Below are 21452 nucleotides of genomic sequence, written 5' to 3'. Positions count from 1 at the left end.
TGGACTACCAATATTGCTTTTCATCATGTTCGATAACCAGTGGCATTATCGTTGTAATACCCTTGGATAAAACATAGCTTGCTAGCTTCAATCAATCAAGTAATCATTTTATTTTTCGTTAAAAGCGCGGTGGAGACGAAACATCAAGCCAGTTTCTGCTAGCACGCGCCAATCAACGAGAAACAGTGACAAAGTTGAAAAGGCTTAAAACATGCTTGTATCTAGAGTTTGGCAAAAATGAATTTGGTGCCAGTAAGGAAAGCATTACCTATTTTCTAATTTAAAAAAAGATGCAGCAAGTGAATGTGTATTAAAACTTTTGTGCTTGGGTTTGTTTTTTTTCAGTGATCATAGTGAACGGTTCCAAGATCTGAATACGGACAATATGTTGTAAAGAATCAAGCAACTCAGTAAAAAGTTGTGTGTTTATCGAAACTTACACAGCTGCTATAGCTCGGTAACCGTGATTCGATCTATAAAGAATTGTGCAATAATTGTAATTTTTCCGACGATAAAGATTACTCCAATGAGAACTGGCAACAGCCTTGTTTCAAAAACATCTGTGACGTTTAAGAGATTTGATGAAGTGATCGTCTGAGGTCATCTGCAATTTCATCGACTTGCGCAAAAGAACAAGCAACATATAGACCAGCGTGGTCCAACTGCAGGCCCGCGGGCCAAAGTTGGCCCGCGAGCACCGATTGTTTGGCCCGCGAACTGATAGTCAGCTTTGATAGTCGCTATTGTCGAGGAAGAACCTCGACCGCTGATGTCACATTGATCAGCATTTAATAGCTAAATTTTGAACTACAGTCGAATCCGCTTAATTCGGACACCGGATAACCCGGACAACCGCTTTATTCGGCCAAAATGCTCGGGAACGGAACAAAAGTAAAAATTGAACGTAAAAAACTCCTGTTAATTCGGACAATTCTCCGCTTAATTCGGACACAGGTTCGCAATTCCATCGTTAGGTTATTAGTTATTACACAATAAACAGTACTTCGTTCGTTTTTAGGCAAGATTCAATTGCATTATGAGTGATTATGGTGAAACAATGACGATCGATGCAGTAACAATCGACAATGAACTCATATAACGCCGTGCCAGCTTCATAGTCGCTTTTACTTCGGTACAATTGCGTCCATCTTGTAGGACAAAATTGTACAGAAAAGTTTAGCACAAAAAGTGAAATTGCTCATTAAAGTAAACGAAGACGTTTTATGCGATCAGTGCCAGTTACTGCAGTATAGCGCAGCTGCAATTCATTTATTACGCAACACTACAGTATTTTAAATGCGTTTTTTGCCTTTATGCATGACCATGAAACGAACAATTGATTTTCCGCTTAATTCGGACAAAGCCGTTTCTCCGCTTAATTCGGCCAAAAGTGAGCGGAACCAAAGTGTCCGAATTAAGCGGAGTCGACTGTATTCTAATTTCAGTTCTAATATCAATGTCACATTGTTCTTCAGTTCTAATTTCACATTTCTTCAGTTCTAATTTAAAAACATTGGCCCGCAAGATAAAATTTTTTTTGATTTTGGCCCGCGATGAAAAGAAGTTGGACCACGCTGATATAGACTATAGAGGTCACGCTCCGCGCAACGAAAATCATAACAATTCTCAGCTAGCCGTAGGGTTGCCATACCGTCCGGAAAATTCCGGACATGTCCGGAATGTAGGGTTAAATTTTGCGTCCGGGAGGAATTTTAAAAAATGCTCAAATGTCCGGAATTTTATGATGGGCGTTTTGGGGGAATTAGAATTGCGGGAATAATCCTGTAAATCAGGGGTGTCCAACACGTGGCACGCGACGTGTCTGAGTTGGACACACCTGCTGTAAATTATGTTTAACTTTAAACATTGTACATGTCTTTTGGTGTTCCATGGGCTATTATCTCACTGACTACTTTGATATTAATGCCTTGGACGTTATCTTTGCTGGTATCATTTTACTGCATCTGCAATCGTACTGTGCACACTGCCAATCCAGAACATTGTTATTTCGTACCGTGTGCATTTTTTTTACTACGAGGTTGTACGGAATTATGATGTAACAGAGAGTTTTCCTTATCAATGATGTTTACCACTTAGAACTTTCTGGAGCTTTGGAACTTTCTTGAACTTATTGACCGTTGTGCTGAATCAGAATTGGTTAGATATAGATCACATGCTGCGAAAATTACTAGAACATTCCAACAGTCTATAAAAGCAGGCGATTTCGCACATATAATCAGAGATTTACTTAAAATGTCAAAGAGGAGGAAGCCTAGTGATTTACTTAAAATGTCAGGAACCATTTGGTTCAGTTATTCTGGTGGCTAATTAGCCTACTTTGTTTTTTAGATTATGCATTTTTAGTTGGGTTGTATTTATTGTTAATAAAAAAAGATATTATTTCAAATGGCTAATTCTAAACGAAAGTGCGCATTCACTAACGAAATGCAAAAAAAACATCCATGTTTTAGAAAAGGCAGGAATGATTATGAGGCAGAATGCTTGGTTTGCACGTCAGGAACCTATATATCTGTCGTGCACAAAGGTAATGGTGATTTAAACACACATCTGGAATCGGAAAAACATCGCAAAGCAGTAAGAGGGGCTGTTGCATCAACGAAAATGACAAATTATTTTGTTACAGCAGGAAGCAAATGCGAAGATGAAATCACTGCCGCAGAAGGCAGTCTTGCATTTCACGCTGTTAAGCATCATCATAGCTTTTTGTCCATGGACTGTACATCTGTTTTACTTAAAAATATTTTCCCTGATTCTAATATAGCGAAGAAGTTTAGTAGTGGCCGCACAAAAACAGAAAAAGTTGTTACTAGCGTACTTGCGCAATATTCTATTGATGCTGTTCTGAAAAGTTTTGTTTAATAAATAAAAATAAGTTTTATAATTCATTATTTTAGTTTTTCTTGGTGTCTTACTACTTTAGTTGTCCCTGACGAGTGACGATAGGAATCCAAAATAGTTTCATACTCCTAGTAAAATATGAACCACATTTGTCTGATAAGGCTCGTTGCTCTGAAGCTTCCCGTTTTTAAGCACAAAAATATAGTATGCCTGACCAGAGGTCAAATCAGAGATGGCCCAAAAGCCTAGTGAATTCACGACACTATGTTCAAAAATCCACTCGGTTATACAATGGATAGGCAAAGCATTGCTATCGTGACGTCATATTGACAGACAATGTGTTCATTTTAAAAACCGCTAGTGGGCACTAAAGAGTGTCCGGATTTTAGGCCACGAAAATATGGTAACCCTAAGCTAGCGAAGCCTGAAAATCTTTACTGCAAGTAATAAAAAGTCGCACTTCCCTGTCTTAGTCAAATCCATTTCAGTTCAACCAGAAACAATCTCAACAATACACCCTGAACTAGTGAAAGCCATGTGTGCGACAACCTACCGTTGCATGACGATATAAACATGCTGTTTCTCATTTCACAGGCAGCTGATGTTCTTCGTACGTCTGGTCGATAATGACGCAAAAAACGAACTTGCGCTTGCACAACATACTATTTAGTATAAAGGCTATATTCTAGGAATCACAGGTCATGTCACTTGTTTTATTACATCACAACGAATTGAAAAAGGCAGAAATAGAAACAAATATACGAATACAACAGATATTCCCTAATCATAATTAGTTATACACTAATTATAATTTTATTATAGGATGCAAAATTTTCACTTACAATATGCAAGGAACAAGCAACAATCCTCCGAGGTGAAACTCCAAATGAAAACAGAACAATAACAAGCTATTGATGAAGGACATGGCGGAAGTGTGCTTTAGTTTATAAGCTGCGGCTTTCCACTGCGTTTAAACCAGCACAATGACATAAAGGTGGTTAAGGCAAGCTAAGGATGCAAATGTATGGAATTTCCACAACACAGTATCTCGACTGGATCATAACAATCTTATCTTGGATAAGAACATCTGGCCAGCATACTCCAAGTGCAGCAGAGCAACGAACGATTCATGAGACTTTTTTCATTTCAAGGAAAATGACAATTTAGGACGGCTGTTTTTCTTTCCGAGGATGACATTCTGTTCCTGTCGCTTTTGCTTCCTCTTCTCTTCCTCCATCCTCATTCGCTCCTCATGCATCTGTCGCTGCTCCTCAACCATCGCTAGTCTGTCTTCCGCCTAAAATATGTGAAATAAAAACATTTCAGGGTTTAACTCAGAGATCACCGGCATAGTGCACAAGATTTAAAATTTGCATTATTTGATTGGAATTGTAGCGTTCGTCACTTTGTAACTAGCCAGCGGCAAGTGAGAAAAACCTCAGCTGCATTGGGGTGCGTAGTGTTCACTAACACTACAAAAGTATACAAAAAATTGATGAAACTGCACGCGACTACACACACATATATAGTAACAATGCAATATTATCTTACTGTTACAAATACTTTATCAAAAGGATATGAAACTCTGATATAAAACTCATGTATTGATCGCTGTACAAGCATCGGTGTCTGAGAATTGCCCTATTAGCGAATAACACATCACTGCAATAATCTCTAAACAACATAATAAGCAAAAAGAGATCCAGTGCTTGGCATACATACCAGTTTTGCCTGTGCCTCTTTCATCTTTCGTTCATTTTCTTCTATGATTTGCTGCAACTCATCATGCTTTTTGCGTTCCTCCTCCTTAACATACAAGACACAAGTTAGGGAGCTTGCCAACCACAGATGTTACATCACCCTTCTTGATGCCTGATGAACAGGATCGGTAGCGTAGCAAGATAGCAATTTACATCACATTTAACTATTACACAGTTTTGTGAATACAATGCCTACAGTGACTGCTGGGATGTCAGAAGATATACGGAAGCTAGTCAGCATCTACTGAAAGAGAATGATAAATCTATGGTACAATGGACAGTCATATTAGAAGGTCTGAATCCCAACAACAGTCAGACTACAATAACCCTGATGGTAATGATTTTGCAAGCTCTGCCAAAATGATAACATTATTCATTCATTTAAATAAGATCATACCACTAACTATGGCATCTAATACACGACCCTTTAAAGAATGATGGACGTCTGGTAGTATCCTTAGTTAAATATCTCTGTTGTAAAGAAAAATAGTCTCGATAAGTATTGCTCGACGACATAATTAACTTACCGGCAGATTCCACAAAGCACTTAAATTAATTTCTTGCTTGAAACAGGACCATTGGCATACTATTACCGACAAGAAAAACAATTTATATTTTATCCCAAAATTGACCCAAATCTTTCTGCTTTAATCAAAACTTTGTTCCGTAAAATCAAAAGGAAATATAATGCTGACTTCTGTCTAATGGATCATGCATGTTTATTGCACGAAAAGTATTTCACGTCAATGATATGTAAAGAGAAGTAGATAAATTAATATCTGCAAACATGTTAACTACTATACACCAATACTCAAGCGGTTTTACTGTAATTTACCTTTAACTGCAAACCTTTACCATTTCAAATACATCCCTACTTCAAAGTTAACTTGTTTTAACAGGAAGAACTTAGCACTGAAGCCACGGAAACAACCCTCCTACCTGCTTTTCCTTGCGAGCTTTTATCTCTGCCAATTGCTGCTGTTCCAACTCCTCTAGCATTTGCTTTTCCATCGTCTTCTTCAGCTCTTCAACTCGCCGCATCACCTACCAAATGGAATGAAGATCTTCGCATCACATTTAAATCACAAATTGCAATTTTGTGAAAGCACCGTAAGTATTGGCGGCTTTACAAATACTTTTATATCACAGCAAACCACAACAAACGAGTGGATCTGAAGTGTAAATCTAAATTGCTGAAAGGCATTCATCATGCTTATAATAATCCTTATTACAAAAAAACACCTCTTTCTCTATTTCCTCTTTTCGTTTAGCAATCTCCTCTTCCACTCGCTTGGCAACCATCTCCTCGACTCGCTTTGCAGTTTGCTGTTCAATCATTTTCTCTTCCATCTGCTTCTTTTGGCTGTGAAGAGACCGTTAATTCACTTAACGATGTCAGCAAGGTAACGTTTATTCATAATTAAAGCGACAATACATTGCATGTAAAACTGCAATGAACAAACTACAATAAATGTTTATCGCTTTTAATATTAATCACTGTTGACAATATTATCTTTTCAATACTAACATAATCTACCAGTAGATATCAATAGAAGTTACGTAGAGATACCATATGAGAAAAAAAATATTCCATTTAAAAAACTTACATCATTCTCTGTCTTTCCAGCGCTGCTCTTAATTCTTCATCCTCTTTTCTCTTCTTTTCCTCCAGAGCGCTTCTTTTGCTATAAGCACGACCAAATATGTCAGTTCGCTCCATGCTAGCAGATCTGGATCGCGATCTCTTGCGACTGCCATGTCGGCTGCTGCGATCTCTGGAACGATGACGATTTCGTTCTGGTTCTTTTGACCTGGAATGATCTTGTCTTTGACGATATTCACGTTCTCTCGACCAACTTTTATGCTTGTGCTTCTTCTTTGTCTCTGAAGGACTTGGACTTCGTGATTTAGACATAATTAAATGTTTCAGAGTATTTTGTTCACACAACATAAATATGCTTTGGATAATACCTTTTTCTAAAAAAAAGTCAATACGTTGAAAATTTATAAGCTACAGATATATATATATAGACAGTTATTTGTAAGCAGTAAGCTTTGGGTTTTGCGGAAATCTTCACAATTAAACGGTAGCTTGCAGGAGTTCAGAGAAACATTTAACAATTGATTGACAAGACAAAATCCAGAATACACAGCCAACATTCCCAATTTTACCAGTTGGAAACGCAATAATTTTCTCTAAAAACTGAGGGTATATCAAATCTGTTGGAAACTCAAGTACTGGTTCATACCTATAATAATACAACAAATAAATAAAAAATATGTTGCACGTCAACATAATAACCCAGTTTATTTTCTTGTACATTGACATATAATTGGAAGACATGCTGGACTTCAACATATGCAATTTGTCTTTGACCTTTTCAATTTTTCGTTGCAGTTTTGAATATTTAGCAAATTCATCCATCATGTGCACATCTTTTTGTTCATTAAGCAACGAAGCTAGTTCAGATTGTAATGAAATTTTTAGTAATTTCTTGTCTGGACTCCACAAATACCATTTCAGCATCGGCGACAACAATCTTGCAATGTTGTCGATTTTACTTCTTAAAATTACCAAAATGAAGATGAAAAACATTAGCATTTTGCCTTCAATCCCACTTTGATTTCTTTCGTTGTGTTGTTTGCACAGAACCTTCTACGTCATAAACTTCGTACACACCGACAGTTTTGTTTTCAGTTACAGCATTCAAATAAGCAATATAAGCAACGCATCCAGTAATAGCAGCCAGACCAAGTCCCATAACAACCTTATTCGGCCTCACAAACAATTCAAAGTTCAAGGCACGAAATGCAGCAGTTGCTTTCAAACCACGAAGACCTGGTGCTGGTGAAGGTGGATTGGGTTCTGTTGGTTTGTTTGAGCTTGTATTTTTTATATTTTCAATCATTGCAAGCTATCCATTGTCAGTTTGTGATCAATTTACAGCAATGATCAGTTAATACAGCAAAGCTACAGAACAATTCAAGTGAATAAACATAGGCTATACCATAGAGGAAAGTGTGGCACCTGCACGCACGAGATTATCAACAAACCTGCCAAATATTTTCAATATTCTGGCCAATAACCTGTTAACTGTGTGGAGCGCAAGTTACAATTTTAACCGCAATTAGCATAATATGATAACATGATAATTTTTATCCTCAGACTGAGAAAAGTCTTTGCACGACTTAAACCTGGCGATGTTTCCTCATCGCTCAAGCGCCAGTTACCGAGATTGTCTTTCTGCAATTTTGTGCAGTTTACAATTTTGGTTTTTTATAACTAGATTAGTAGCCTAGCCTATTGCTCAAAAACAAATAAAACGCAATTCAGAAAATTAAATATTAAATAGTTTGAAAACGAGTGAGTTAGGCTATTCTGCTACAACATACATTTACTTAGGCTAGGCCTATATTCTGATACTCGCAAACTGGTTTACCGGCAGCCTGCAGACTGTAGATATCACAATAGGAAAACATTCGCATCCGTCACCACAATATACCTATATCTGCTAGATATGATCTGAATTCGATTTCCAGGGAATTGGTACCGTATGGTGCAATGTTTTATTTGTCTATTTTATTTTTCGCCATTGGGCTAATGCAGCAATGCTGACTGTGGGGAGGAAAAAGACAGACCATAGCGCTAACCTTGTTACACTGTAAAAAATCTTTTCTAATTATAAGTCAGTGAGACAATTGAGACTAACTATAAGCCATACTTTTCGTTGGAAGACTAACTATTAGTCTCAATTGTCTCACTGACTTATAATTAGAAAAGATTTTTTACAGTGTAGGCCTATACCAAAATACAACAAGAAATAAGCTCACAAACAATCAACGAATGCGACTGGATAACAATAAAAAATTGATTCAGAATATATACAGTAGGAGGACGACTTACTTAAATACCATTGCAAGACGCATATATGCCAACTTACCGGTACAAGCCTGCACTTTTGTCCTAAAATGTCAACCTCACCAAACGTTGGTCGATTTTTGACAAAGAAAAAAGGCGAACGTCAGTTCGGCGGATATGACGTCGGTGTCAAAGGTTGCGTCATAGAAATAGTTTAATTGTACGATGGAGATTGTTGCATCACTATTGCAATCAGAATCGTTTAATATATATATTAAGATAATAAACGTAAGTATTTAAAATTTAAAAGATAAACATTTTTAGCATTAAAAGCTGTAATCAGAGAAATACATTTTATATTAATCTTGGTTTCAGAGCTGGGGCTTCCCTTATGCTAACTTTATTTTTATCAGTAAGCACACGTCCTATCTTAGCAGACTGCACGTTGTTATCTCAGTGGGCCTAGCTCGTGGTATAATATGTATTCTGTAGTCTTGGTTAGCCAATGTCAGGGTTTTCAATGAAGGTAACGTGTTTAAAAAATTTTTGTATACCGACGTATCAAGTCTATTGTTTTAGCCAAGATTTCTGTTAACGATTTTATTATTTCACCGAAAGTGTTGCAGTTTGTGATTAACTTTAACCTGAACTTTGACAAATTCGTGAGGTGAGGCTTAAAAGCAATAGCATGGATGAGCTAAAATTAAACTGGTTTAGTGAACTTAATTCTTTATGGCCCGGGCAGTGCTTGTCCTTGAAAATGGAAGAAGTTTTATTTCATGAAAGATCAAAGTTCCAGGATGTTCTTGTGTTTAAAAGGTTACTTTACCAATAGATTGAGAGACGAGATTTTACTGTTAATTTTGTAGAGTGATATTTAATTATCAAATAATCTGTAATTTCTTCAAAGTAATGAAATTATGTTAAATTTGTAGCCAAGCCTATGGAAATGTACTTGTGCTTGACGGAGTCATTCAATGCACCGAAAGAGATGAATTTTCTTATCAAGAAATGATCGCGCATCTTCCGTTGTTCTCACATCAAAATCCTGAGAAGGTCTAAAAGTTTCACTAAAACTTTCTTGATCTCATTAAAACAAACTTTTCTTAAATTTGATGGTAAAATTATACGGTAATAACAGCAATACTGTTTATGTTAAGTTTTGAAAGCAGTACATTTTTGAAACAAGTGCATAATACCGTCCGTAACTTGAAAATCCAAATAATTTTTTAAATGGTTGTGTTTCTACAGGTGCTTGTGATTGGTGGAGGAGATGGAGGCGTGGTTAGGGAGGTGCTTAAACACGAGTGCGTGAAAAGTGTTGTACACTGTGAAATCGATGAGGTGAAACGCGCAGTGTTTCTCTTGCAATTTAACCAAACTATTTCAACATAAATGAGAAAAATTTTGTATCGGTAAAATGTTACTGATTTTTAAAGAATGCAATATTTTCCACTTTTTTGATGCGGAATTTATCGCTGCAGGTTGTTATCGAGGTGAGCAAGAAATATCTCTTGGGTATGTCACAATCAATGAGTGACCCCCGAGTTACCCAACTTATTGGGGACGGGATGAAGTTTATGGAAAAACACAAAAATGAGTTTGATGTCATCATCACCGATTCCTCCGACCCTCAAGGTCAGGTTTAATATACGTCTGTGACATCATAATTCATTTGGTGCAAAATGATGATGATTTGACGTGCAAAATTTGTCGGAGGGATGTACACTCATTTTTTATAAGAAACTACGGTGGCGTTCAAGGGTTTGTATCAGACTGAACCCTAAGAACTTGTTTGTTTATTACTTGCACAATAGGTTGTTTTTGTGCTGGTTTTAAATGCGTTACATATAAAGTGACATGGAAATGTTTCAAACTTGGCCGTAATTCTCCATTCCTGTTGTTTTTGTAACTAAAAACGGTTCAACCTTTACTCATTGAATTTTAATTTGAAATAAGTTCATGTCTTGATAAACTAAGAAAATCATGCTGGGTTTAAACGTAGAAAGCTTCAGGCCAAATCACTGCAAGCTTTTAACCAAAATTTCTTATAAAAATTGAGCATTTTTTTTAACAGGCCCGGCTGAATGTCTATTTGAGAAGCCGTATTATGAGCTGATGAAGGCTGCCCTCAGAGAAGGGGGTATCATATCATCTCAAGGGGAATGCATCTGGCTACACTTAAACTTAATTTGCAAATTGAAAAAATTCTGCGAAACTCTTTTCCCGTCTGTCAAATATGGATATTGTACTATACCCACATATCCCAGTGGTCAAATTGGTTTCATGCTTTGTGGAAAGGATGACGTAAATAATTTGGTTAACTTGAACACTCAAAAATATATTGATACTTCACTATAAATTTTCATTCATGTTAACTGTTAATGTGCCTCTATCAGCTAGGTACTGCCCGTGCTACTACACAGCACATATTTTACATTTTGTAATTTAGAATGTTGGTAACTTACATCCACAGGAAACAGATTTCACTCAACCATGTCGAACGATTTCATCCGATGAAGTGGCTTCGATGAATCTCCGATATTACAACGCAGATGTTCATCGGGCAGCATTCGTCTTACCCCAGTTTGCCAAAGCGGTATGTATCAGGAGTTAAACAAGTAGCTACGATAATGACAGAAGCTTATTTTAACTCGAATCTTTTGCAGGCATTGGACAAAAATTTTGCGGAAGTTTCAAAGTATGTGATCAATAATCTATCTGAAGATGATGACTAAACACTGTGATGAAATAATCGTGCAATTGTATTTCAATCTTCCAAAAATGCCTTTACCTGAAAACACTGCCACAGAAGCAGTCCCACTTGTGATTAATTTCTGGATTCTGCAGCCCTACCACTTCCTACTCTGTTGTATTTCGCAACACTTCGATTAATAACTCAACACCATAAGGCCCAGCACATCATGAACTCTTCGTATGTCAGTTAGTTACAACTGGCTTGATTTTTCTCTTATGCGAGCTGTTTCGTGTTTTCCACAACCATGCTTCTTTTTTGGTTTAATTTACTTTTGCTTTGTAAAATTTTCACCAACAAGACCGGTTATAGAACAACTTTTATTTAAGGAAAAGAACTTGGTAGGCAGGAAGTAATTGCAGACGTTGTAAATTAGAAGAATGATGGCAGTGGAGTGTTTTCAACTAAGAATTATAATTATGAGTTTAAATCCCGGATTGGGCATTTTATGATGCGGGATCGTGATCTATCATCTTTCTCGATCCTGAAGAAATGGTCGACGTAACTTGATCTTCCGAGAAGATCCACAAAATCCTCATCGTGAGTGATTACCACCAACTGGAAGTTGCGCTGGCTAGATCGTGACTCAATGATGCTTCAAACAAAAGCACCAATAACTAACACTTCGACCCAATGAGAGAAAAAAACTTCAGTGATAAATCGAGTCACAACCCACCTGACTAATGCTTTGGCAAGACTTTCAATGTTGTCTCGATCTAGGTTGGTTGTGGGCTCGTCAAGGGCCAAGATGCCACAATTTATACAAAATGTTTCAGCCAGAGCAAGCCTAATCACTAAAGACGCGAGAACCTAAACATAGAAACAAAAAGACCATTTAGAAGCGATTGTAAAAATTGAATAAGTAAACGTCGTTCCAAGTAATATCCATTAACTAAATTAACCTTTTGTCCCGCACTACAGCGCCCCCTCATGTCCATTCCAACACCTCCGAAATACATGACAACACGATAATTGAAAGTCCGTCGATTGCTTGCACCGGTGTCTTCATCGCTGCATATCTGGATGTACTCGATGTCTACAATGCAACGTCACAAACTTTAGCAAAAATAAATAGATAAGGCCAGCATTCGTACAAATATTGTAATTCTGAGAAAACAAATCAGATTGCCAACTTGCCATGAAAGAAAGTTTAGTGTACCCAACAGATCATGACTAATCTCGGTAGACCATATTAACCAGAAAATCAAACAAAATTTTCATTTCAAAATGATTAATTATGATACTTCAAAAAACAATCAAAAGAAAACACCTTTTCCTCGATAAGTTTCCTGCCAGAGATTTTTTATGATCTTATTAATTTCATCCATTTTAATTTGGTGGAATCTCATGACAGCTCGATCGAGAGCCTTGTAATACTTTCCCAAGTCGTCGCTGGCGAGGTCAAGGGTCGTACATTTAATCAACGATTCCTTGTAACGGTCATCAGCGTACCTTGTTAAAATTATAGACATCATGTAAATTAAATCATCTTTTCATAAATAAGTTTATGTTGTGCAACATCGTTCACTACATTTCATTTTTGCAAAAAAATAACGTCGCAAGTCGCAACATATTGTACGAATAAGGTTGGGATAATTATCCACATAAAGTTAGAAATTTGTCATTAGCTGGAAATGGACATGTAGAAAAAAATTTCAAGCAAGCTTTTCGGTAATCCATCTACCCACAAGGGTTAACACTTTTAATGCTTGAATATTTTGCTTCCACAACAAACATTGAAATTTAGCGTAGAGTATTTGCTAATGGAACGATTCTAACTTCGATTTTAAGTTGCAATTAACAGTGACACTTGACAAGTTGCGTTTGTGACAGCTGACAGCTAATGTCATCACAATAAGGGTAAAATACCGTGTGCTTTGTACAGAGCATGATGAAAATATAAATGAATTAAAAACCAACTACCAGAAATATTTACTTGAAGTCATCTTTGTTCAATTCTCTCCGCAGCGTTGCCACATTCTCTCTCAGGTGGACCTCTCTCTCCCTTCCTCTTTCACGATCTTTGTTCAACCTCTGATGCTCCTGGTTCAACCGACGACTTTCCCTGGCAAGTCAGATAATAATGTGTCAACAATAACATTAATTTAAAGTTGGTCAATTTAAACCTGAAAGAATTAAACTATGTTGAGAATCCCAAAATTAATAAACTTAAAGTAAGTTTCTGTAAAACAAATTACACACAAAATAGAATTTGATTCAAAACTTAGATTTTTAAAAGAATCTCACAATAACTCCAAGATCTTAAATTGTCCATAACATTAACTTACTCTTCCAGTCTATCTACATTCATTCCATTAAGTTTTCCTTCCATGTCTAAAATCTCTTTCGTCACTTCTTCAATATCTTGATCTCTCTCACGAAGAGCAACGTTGTCTTCTAAGTCTCGCTGCCGATCCTAAACAATCCTCCAGAATTTATTTGAGTTTTTGTGTCTTTTTCTTGGAAAATTTATATACAGCACCATCCACATGTTAATCCCATTATTATGGCATTAAATTCAATGCAGGAATAAGCAGTGGGGGTTGAGCATCTACTCACGGCAACAGTTGCCAGATCCTTTTCAATCTTTGCGACATTTTCCTGAAGTTGTTCGACTTTTTTCGAAGCTGCAGCTATTTTTGTGTCGATGTCTCTGCTCATTCTTTCATTTTTCTGGAACCAGAAATTTAATATAAATTGCATTTACCGGAAATAAATCAACAAACTTCGCTTTTGCTTTGGCAGAATTTCCACAAACCTCGAGCTTATCTTCAATTCCGGATTCCTCAAACTTTTCAATGTCACGGTTCATTGCCTCCAGTTCACGCAGTTTCGATTCCAACAATTGCCTCCTCCGATTCATTTCGTTAATTTTTTCCTCACTCTCGTTTGCAAGCTCCTTCTTCTTCGCTTCCAAAACACTCACATCACTACAGATGCATTGAAATATTACTCGACGCTATAACAAGCACATTGCATTATAAAAGGGAGCATAATGGATGTAATGATCATGATCAATAAGATACAATTTCACTAGTTGTAAGAGGGACTTTTTCAATGCCAATTAAAGACTATTCTTTAATTTTATTGCAAATATTTACGATATGGTCAAACGAATTCAACATTTAAATGCGAATACGAATGAATGAATGCAAATTCAGGTTCAAATGCGAATTCAATTTACTCTTCCAAGGTCCTCCAAGACTTTTCAGAGTCTTCTATCTGATTTTTAATCCTCTTCAGGTCAGAATTAAGACCTTTTTGAACATCTTGCAATTGTTCACATTTCTGCAGATCTGAAGTCAACTTCAATTTTTCCTCCTGCTCAGGATTTATTGTAAAAGTAACAAAAAAATTGAATGTATTGAAACCAGGACCAAGCTGGCATAGGACATAATAAAACAAAAGTACAGTTATACATATTTTGCCCACAGCAGGGCATTGGTCTGGTCAATTAAAAATGCATTTACAGACCTATGGTCAGTGCTCACCTGAATTTGATTGACTTCATTCTTAAGGACGTGAATTTGATCACTCTTTGATTCCATATCTCGACGAGTGACTTCAATTTGATGGGAAGCTGCGATGTAGAAAATAGATCATAAATGAATCACTAGAGATGTCACAAAGCAAGATATCTCCTCAGTTCAAGAGAATCCACCTTTCTTCAATTGTTCAGACACTTTCCTCTTTTCCTGGCCAAGATCCTCCATGGATTGACTAGATGATGAAGATGGAAGTTGGGATTCGAGATATTGTACCTCTTGATCCAGTTGGCGAACTTCAATCTGCCAATATACAGACAGATCAACATTATTTTGCAAAAGAAGACAGGAAATGACACGCAAGGAATCCCCAACACAAAAACGTGCCGCTATGTCTAATATTACAAAAAATTGAATGAAACCAGTTTTGTGACTTATTCCAGTTTAAATCAGTTTTATTGATATTTTGAAAATGAACTTTGCCGATTATCACTGTAACCGTGATATTACTGATTTACAACACGTACACTTAATGCATCGATCTGTGCAAGATCTGGGAAGCAGGATTTTGCTGTGTTTTCCTCCTCTCGTAGTTGGACACAATTCTCATCTAAGCGCTCGCGTGACTTTTCAACTTTCGAAATCTGAGATGAAAGTTCTTTCGAACGTCTGCGAAGCTCAGGCAGTTCGGTCGAATCAAGTTTATCAAGTTCCATTCTATTAAATAACAATAGATTCTATGACTTGCCAATAGATTCTATGAAATAACAATAGATCGATGGCAGAGTCAAAGACACCTCACACACAAAAGCCAACTACATCAATTACGCATATTCAGCTTGAAATTGGTCGCACCAAGCAACTAACTGGACACGGCAAGGTTCATGAAATACACCAATTTCATAACAAACGTCCAAATCTTGAACTACTTGCTTATATGGGTTGCAAATGTTAAACATTACAAAAAAGCTACAAATTCAACAAACTTGATAGGTTTGTTGTCCTGAAGTAACTTGTGACGAGTTTGCTTCTCCTCGAGATCTCGTGCCTGTTTCTGCAACTTCCTTGGGGCTTGATTCAGTCTTACCTCGAGCATCGAGATGAGTTCATCTACCTCCTAGAAAAGATAATGTGGATGTTGCTAGCATCAATATATGTGTGGAGGATATTATTTGAACTATAACCACGTATCTGTATTAAACAACTGTATTTATAAAATATTTCAACGATGTCAAATTACCTAACAAATGCTAAAGTTGGGCAAATGCAGCAATTAGATTCAGAGAAATAATTGGAAGACATTGACGATAAAAACACACAATAACAAACAAAAATTTCCTAAGATTTATAAATAAATAGAATCATAGCACTCCCAAGAGTAAATGACAATGCAAGGGCTTACAGATGGTTCATCAAACAAACGTTGACACAACGGGCAAGGGGTTTCTTTTTTCATTTCCTCATCTTCGGTTCGAAGTTTTCGAATAAATTTCCTGTACATATGCTGTATACCGTCTGTTAAACCTGACACGAATAGTTAGAATCAGTAAAAGGTAACGTTTGCTGACGTTTCAGTGAATTAGTTTAAGCTAAAATTTGGTAACGCCAATACGTAAATTGAGAACATAAACATGTTAATTGAAGATGAGAATTTAAAACTTTGAAACAGAGCAATTTGCAAAAAATTTTGTCAAAAGTTCACGTCAGAGCTCACCAACTTCTAACATAATCTCACCTTTGCTTCCTTGCATTTCTTTGATCTCTTTTTCAAGCACCGTTATATTGTTGTCCAAATCCTGTGAACCACACAAGTCAAAGATAGTTTCATCGAGTTGGTTGTGTCGAGCTTCTTTGTCCTTCAACTGCTTCAAAACGATGCCATGTTCGGTCGATAACTTTGTTGCTTGTGACCTGCGTGAAGTTTACACAGACATTGGTTCATTTCAAAAAACTGGAATTGCTGTTAACACAATAAAATTCATTTTCGATTTTTAATACACTACCATCCGAGTCATATAATTATATTGGGGTAACTTATGACATCACCTCTATTTTTACAAAAGAAATTATACATTAATATAATAACGCTAAGTGCAAGTGGTTATTTAAAATTCCTTTGAAGAACTTAATACTTTGCAGTGTCAAGTTGAGTTTGAACTTTTCGCATCTCATTTTCTTTTTCTCTGATCCACTGAGCCAACTTCTTCTTATCGGGAAATGAAGAGCGAGTCGCCAATCCTATTGTGGAGAGTGAGTCGAGATTTTTCTTCTTCAGACGACTCAGAGATTCTTCTTTTGCTGCTTTGTCTTTGCGGAGGACATCAATCTTTGTTCTAAAGATGGATGAAAATAAAATAAAAATGATACATTGACTCCCATTAAGTGACGGTCCTGGTCCGATTGCTTTCCTCTCTCAAGTTTAAATAAAAACTAATGAAAATAAATAAAAAGAAAACTGTAAAAAACTTATATTTGGTGATCTTGCCTTGTAGTGGATGATTTCTGCATGTCTGAGATTTCATTTTCCAGTGAGTCAAATTCTTCCTGAAGATGAGATTTCTTTGTGTTCATCTCTTTCAGTTGGTTTCGAGTTTTGTTCAAATCGAACGATTTTTCAAGTTTCTTGAGTTCAGATTGCTATAAAATAGAAGTTTCTTGATCCAAATTACTTCTAACATTTATTCAAAATTATAAAGCAATTGTAACGCTGCATGTTCAAATTGTTAAAAACATTTGCAAAAATGACCATTCTACAAACCTTTCCTTCCAATTGCTCTTGCAAAGTGAAAAGTTGATCACTGTCTGACGCAGTCTGGATGCGATTCAATTCTCGATTCGTCTAAAAACACAAACATTTTACAGCAAATCAAAGAACAATCTACAACAAAAAACAACATCAAAGAAATTTGCAGACCAAACCACACAATCTTACTTTCACGAGCTTGTCTTTAACTTCAGCGAGGGATTTCTTCTTGTGCTTGACACCTTGTTCCACCTCCACCTTCGACTGCCATCCATCCTTGTACTCCTGCTCTGCCTCTTTAACTCCGTTCACCAACTGGAGCTGCAAGAAAATATGAGCTAAAATCCCGGAGATCCCACATAAAAAAGTTGGTTGACGGTAAATTGTCATAGATCTTTAAAATGGAACCTTTTCACTTCTTTGTTTCCTCGTTTCGTTTGTGATGTAAGTTTGGAATGACGACTGAAACTGTTCAATGTCTGTTGTTGTAATTTCATGATCCTCCAGATCTGGGTAAAACACATTTCTCTATCACTTGTTCCCTCAAAAACTTATGATTTCCACAAATATTTTCTATAATTAATACATACACTTCCACACTTTTATAACAAGTATTAAAAAAACAAAGTATTTTACATACAGGCATGGTCTGAATAAAACATGTTTCTAAGTTACTTGTTCTTCTAAAAACTTGGTTACACAAATTATGTTATTTACTATTTACTACCAGTAACATGTAATTGAGAAATACAATTACACACTTTAATAATAGGTATGAAAAATCCAAGTTATTTATATATATTCATACTGTATGTGGTATTATAATTTATTACCGGCCACACGGGCACCCAATTCTTCACCATATTTCCTGGCTAGATCATTTCGCGACTTTCTCTTCTCTTCAGCGTTGGTTACTTCTCGCTGGAGCTTTCCTGTGAAGAAATCACACGATATTACCTCATGCCATTCATCTGCATTACCGATATCCATAGACACTATAAAACAACCTTGCTCAACAGAGAGTGATATTTTTCTTTTGTTTAAGATCTGAATGTTTTCCTTCATCGGTTCAATCTGAGCTTCACAATCGTTTTGACGTTGTCGTTTCATTTCTAAAGTGTTTTTCTGATCTCGCTGGAGTTCGTTGAGTTGTTCATCAGTTCCCTGGACAATAGATAATAAATTTGAATAAAATTATTTTGAAGAAACTGACACTGTGGAAGCCATAAAGGAAACCAGTAACTCAAAATTATCCAAAGTTTGAAATATCGGAGTAGGTACGATTGATGTTTCTAAGATGTAAATATTGGTGGAACATGTTAACAAGCTCTTGTAAAATATGCTTCCTATCTTGTAGGTTTTCCTGTTCCTTGATTGTTTGCGAGCATATTTGCGGCTATAGCCTGTTATTATCTTGTTATAGCATGTTATTATGTTGTTATAGCAATGTTAGCACCATGTTTTTTGCTTTCCACAATCGGAGGCAAAAAAACAATACGATAGTCGATAAGAATAACACCAAATACAATACACATTTCTACATCAGGCAACCTACTTGAAATACGTTGTTTATCCTTGTTCGAAGTTTGGCCTTGTCTTCAATCATCTGTTCTTTTCGACTTTTCAAAGCCCCTAGTTGACCATCAAGTTTTATGACATCAGCACGTTTTCGTGACAACTCTCTCAGTTCATCTTCGATCGGAGTGAGCTGAGTCGTGATGTTCTCACCGGACTGTTTTGCAGCTTCTAGCTTTCTCCGAGCAGTCTGGCAAAAGTCAGTTACAAATTGTGAGAAACAACAATTCAATGGAGCAAGAAATAATAAAAAAGTGACACGTTTAATAACAATCAATCTACTGCATCTACTGCACAATCAATTCAACTACTGCACATTACATTGTGCACAGGTCCACACAAATGACAAGTAAATCTGATGCTTTCTTACTTCTAAGTTATTTTTTGTCTCCGTTGCACGTTCACTGTTTGTTTTCAAGAATCCAAGTGCTACATTCTCTTCCCTCAGTTGGCCTTTTTGACTTTTCTGGATCTTTCGAATTTCATCCAAAGCCTTTATGTACCTAGAATTAAAGCTCATAAACAACTAACAGTTGGAGCAAAAAGCAATAAACAGTGAAATTTATCACCAGAGCTTGGTCATTAAATAATTTTTCTAAAACCAGAATTATTAATTATTATCAAACCATATTGCAAAATATATATAACTACTCTAATTGAGATAAGTAGAAAATTATGATGTACCTTGTTGCTGCAAATATGTCGTCAAATCTCTGCTTGACAGATTTCCCTTCACTTAACGGCCAATTTGCTTCCTCCTGGTGACAAAAGATCACATTGTCAAGAACAGCTTTGGATACTCCGAGAGCAGATACCATCTCTCGATTTAACTCGGCGCATTTTGAAGTTATCGACACTTTTTCTTCATTTCTGGAAGGAAAATAAATGTCATTTATGATGTCACTGTGCAATAAATAATTGCAACAAAAATTAATAAAAATAGATCTAATTTGAATTTTAATATTCCAATTTGACCATGCTTCCATGCTCCATATCTGACCCTTTCATACCTGAACTTGGTAATCACGCCATCAAGTGTCTTAAATTGCACATTCTTTTGCTTCTGCACAGCGATCATGCCTCGCTCGATCAAGATGTGATCACCACGAATTGTCCGGCACTTCAATCTCACCTGAGTATGACCATTATTAACAACTGGGTAATTATACGTGATGTGAGGCAACTCACAAAACAATATATCTATGACACCTTTGCGCGAACTTCCGTCTCTTTTGCAAGCTTGGGGTCGTGAACAAACGCTCCACCTTTGGTGTTGAGAGGATGATCTCCCGTTGTGGCGTATTTCAAACATTCAATAATTGTCTGAATCATAGAATTTATACTGTAATTAATACTGTTACAGTCATCATTTGTAAAGTAATGAAAATTGTCTTCGCTGATAACTAAGTTAATAAATAGAACGTTTTAGACGGACGCCCACCATGTTGAAATAGATGCACTAATCTGGTTTCACCTTTTTAACACTGAAAATTGGCAAAATTGTATCCAACAACAAATACATTGCTAATAAAACAGGCAGGAGCAAAGGTAGTCCCTCTATCTCAAAATAGCGGGTAGTGGTGCTGAAATACCTTTTCAAACCCAAAAAAAATGTCACCAGAAAGTGTGGCATTTCTGAACAAAAATTAGATATGCTGGTCTAAACTTCAGTGTGCAAAGAGCTAAAAAAAAATTTCAATAACTCTAATGCAACTAATTCGATTGAACTCAGCACTAACCGTTTTACCAGCTCCGTTAGGCCCCACCAGCAGTGTCAAGGGATGGTGGAATTGTATGACTTGCTGGTTGCCATCATCTGGGCCAAAGGAACGAATTCCCATGACAGACATCTTCTCTATCATAGACATGGTGACTTGGTGAGTAATAAACTAAACCACAGTAAAACAACCTACTAAACAAAATCTATTTTTCAAATAAAAAATATTAACCCGGTCAACTTCAATCTTCCATAACTTTAAACAAATCTGCAAAATCTTAAGCTACTAAAAAGCACAAGTATTAACCGGGTTAAGGCGAAAGAATAAACTAACAAATGTAATGCTAAAATTAAACGTCGACATATGACTTAAATAATATAGAATATAGAGCAAAATGACAATGATATAGGCCAAAATATGGGCACATGAGGTAAATTTCACCGTTGAACCATACAAACTTACCAGTAGGGTTAAAAATCCCAACAACCAATCGGCCACAACCAACCATTTATCAAAAGGGTATTTTTTTGTTCGGGACTTTTTTATAAGTATGTATTGTATAGGATAGGCATAGGCTGTAGGTTATAGCCTACATTCGGGATCGTTTCTAGTTGGAAGTTACAACTTTGGGATATTATCAAGCGGTAACCTATCCATTATGAAAAAAGCTATACGGGAAAGTCGTTTAAAGTTCATTC

At 36.4% G+C, this 21452-nt stretch overlaps 3 protein-coding genes across 3 annotated transcripts; 1 reads left to right on the top strand and 2 right to left on the bottom strand.

Annotated features, from left to right (window-relative positions):
* Positions 1 to 3558: 3558 nt before the first annotated feature.
* Positions 3559 to 6626, bottom strand: LOC143448637 (arginine and glutamate-rich protein 1-like). Its single transcript, XM_076948451.1, has 5 exons — positions 6227 to 6626; positions 5862 to 5982; positions 5559 to 5663; positions 4582 to 4665; positions 3559 to 4156 (listed from the first exon to the last, which is right to left on the bottom strand). The coding sequence occupies exons 1-5, from the start codon at positions 6568 to 6570 to the stop codon at positions 4001 to 4003; spliced, it is 810 nt and encodes a 269-aa protein (XP_076804566.1). The 5' UTR covers positions 6571 to 6626; the 3' UTR covers positions 3559 to 4000.
* Positions 6627 to 9043: 2417 nt separating this feature from the next.
* Positions 9044 to 11550, top strand: LOC143449635 (spermidine synthase-like). The gene is made up of 7 exons (XM_076949905.1): positions 9044 to 9297; positions 9414 to 9534; positions 9730 to 9822; positions 9963 to 10116; positions 10556 to 10785; positions 10955 to 11077; positions 11148 to 11550. Exons 1-7 carry the CDS (start codon positions 9167 to 9169, stop codon positions 11214 to 11216), a joined length of 921 nt encoding a protein of 306 aa, XP_076806020.1. The 5' UTR covers positions 9044 to 9166; the 3' UTR covers positions 11217 to 11550.
* On the bottom strand, positions 11536 to 20935 carry LOC143449634 (DNA repair protein RAD50.L-like). Its single transcript, XM_076949903.1, has 28 exons — positions 20776 to 20935; positions 20246 to 20359; positions 20047 to 20168; positions 19721 to 19906; positions 19407 to 19539; positions 19017 to 19226; positions 18469 to 18625; positions 18295 to 18393; positions 17870 to 17970; positions 17651 to 17782; positions 17477 to 17557; positions 17204 to 17355; positions 16851 to 17051; positions 16454 to 16629; positions 16121 to 16242; positions 15705 to 15835; positions 15246 to 15435; positions 14895 to 15021; positions 14725 to 14813; positions 14418 to 14554; positions 13992 to 14163; positions 13793 to 13906; positions 13522 to 13649; positions 13170 to 13298; positions 12504 to 12685; positions 12136 to 12269; positions 11910 to 12043; positions 11536 to 11828 (listed from the first exon to the last, which is right to left on the bottom strand). Exons 1-28 carry the CDS (start codon positions 20902 to 20904, stop codon positions 11651 to 11653), a joined length of 3960 nt encoding a protein of 1319 aa, XP_076806018.1. The 5' UTR covers positions 20905 to 20935; the 3' UTR covers positions 11536 to 11650.
* Between the last annotated feature and the right edge of the window lie 517 nt (positions 20936 to 21452).

Source organism: Clavelina lepadiformis, chromosome 3 (genome assembly GCF_947623445.1).
Source record: "Clavelina lepadiformis chromosome 3, kaClaLepa1.1, whole genome shotgun sequence".
Taxonomy (NCBI): Eukaryota; Metazoa; Chordata; class Ascidiacea; order Aplousobranchia; family Clavelinidae; genus Clavelina; species Clavelina lepadiformis.
Note: the sequence above shows the minus strand (reverse complement) of the source record. Positions and strands in the feature narration are given on the sequence as shown.

Coding starts and splice junctions, on each gene's coding strand:
- LOC143448637 (XM_076948451.1), bottom strand. CDS start 6,570: ATGTTGTGTGAACAAAATACTCTGAAACATTTAATTATGTCTAAATCA. Junction 5,664..5,861: donor AAGAGGAAATAGAGAAAGAG/GTGTTTTTTTGT, acceptor TCCATTTGGTAG/GTGATGCGGCGAGTTGAAGA. Junction 4,157..4,581: donor AAGAGGCACAGGCAAAACTG/GTATGTATGCCA, acceptor CACATATTTTAG/GCGGAAGACAGACTAGCGAT.
- LOC143449635 (XM_076949905.1), top strand. CDS start 9,167: ATGGATGAGCTAAAATTAAACTGGTTTAGTGAACTTAATTCTTTATGG. Junction 9,298..9,413: donor GATGTTCTTGTGTTTAAAAG/GTTACTTTACCA, acceptor TTAAATTTGTAG/CCAAGCCTATGGAAATGTAC. Junction 9,535..9,729: donor CACATCAAAATCCTGAGAAG/GTCTAAAAGTTT, acceptor GTGTTTCTACAG/GTGCTTGTGATTGGTGGAGG.
- LOC143449634 (XM_076949903.1), bottom strand. CDS start 20,904: ATGTCTATGATAGAGAAGATGTCTGTCATGGGAATTCGTTCCTTTGGC. Junction 19,907..20,046: donor GGCGTGATTACCAAGTTCAG/GTATGAAAGGGT, acceptor TTTTCCTTCCAG/AAATGAAGAAAAAGTGTCGA. Junction 13,299..13,521: donor AATGTAGATAGACTGGAAGA/GTAAGTTAATGT, acceptor CTGACTTGCCAG/GGAAAGTCGTCGGTTGAACC.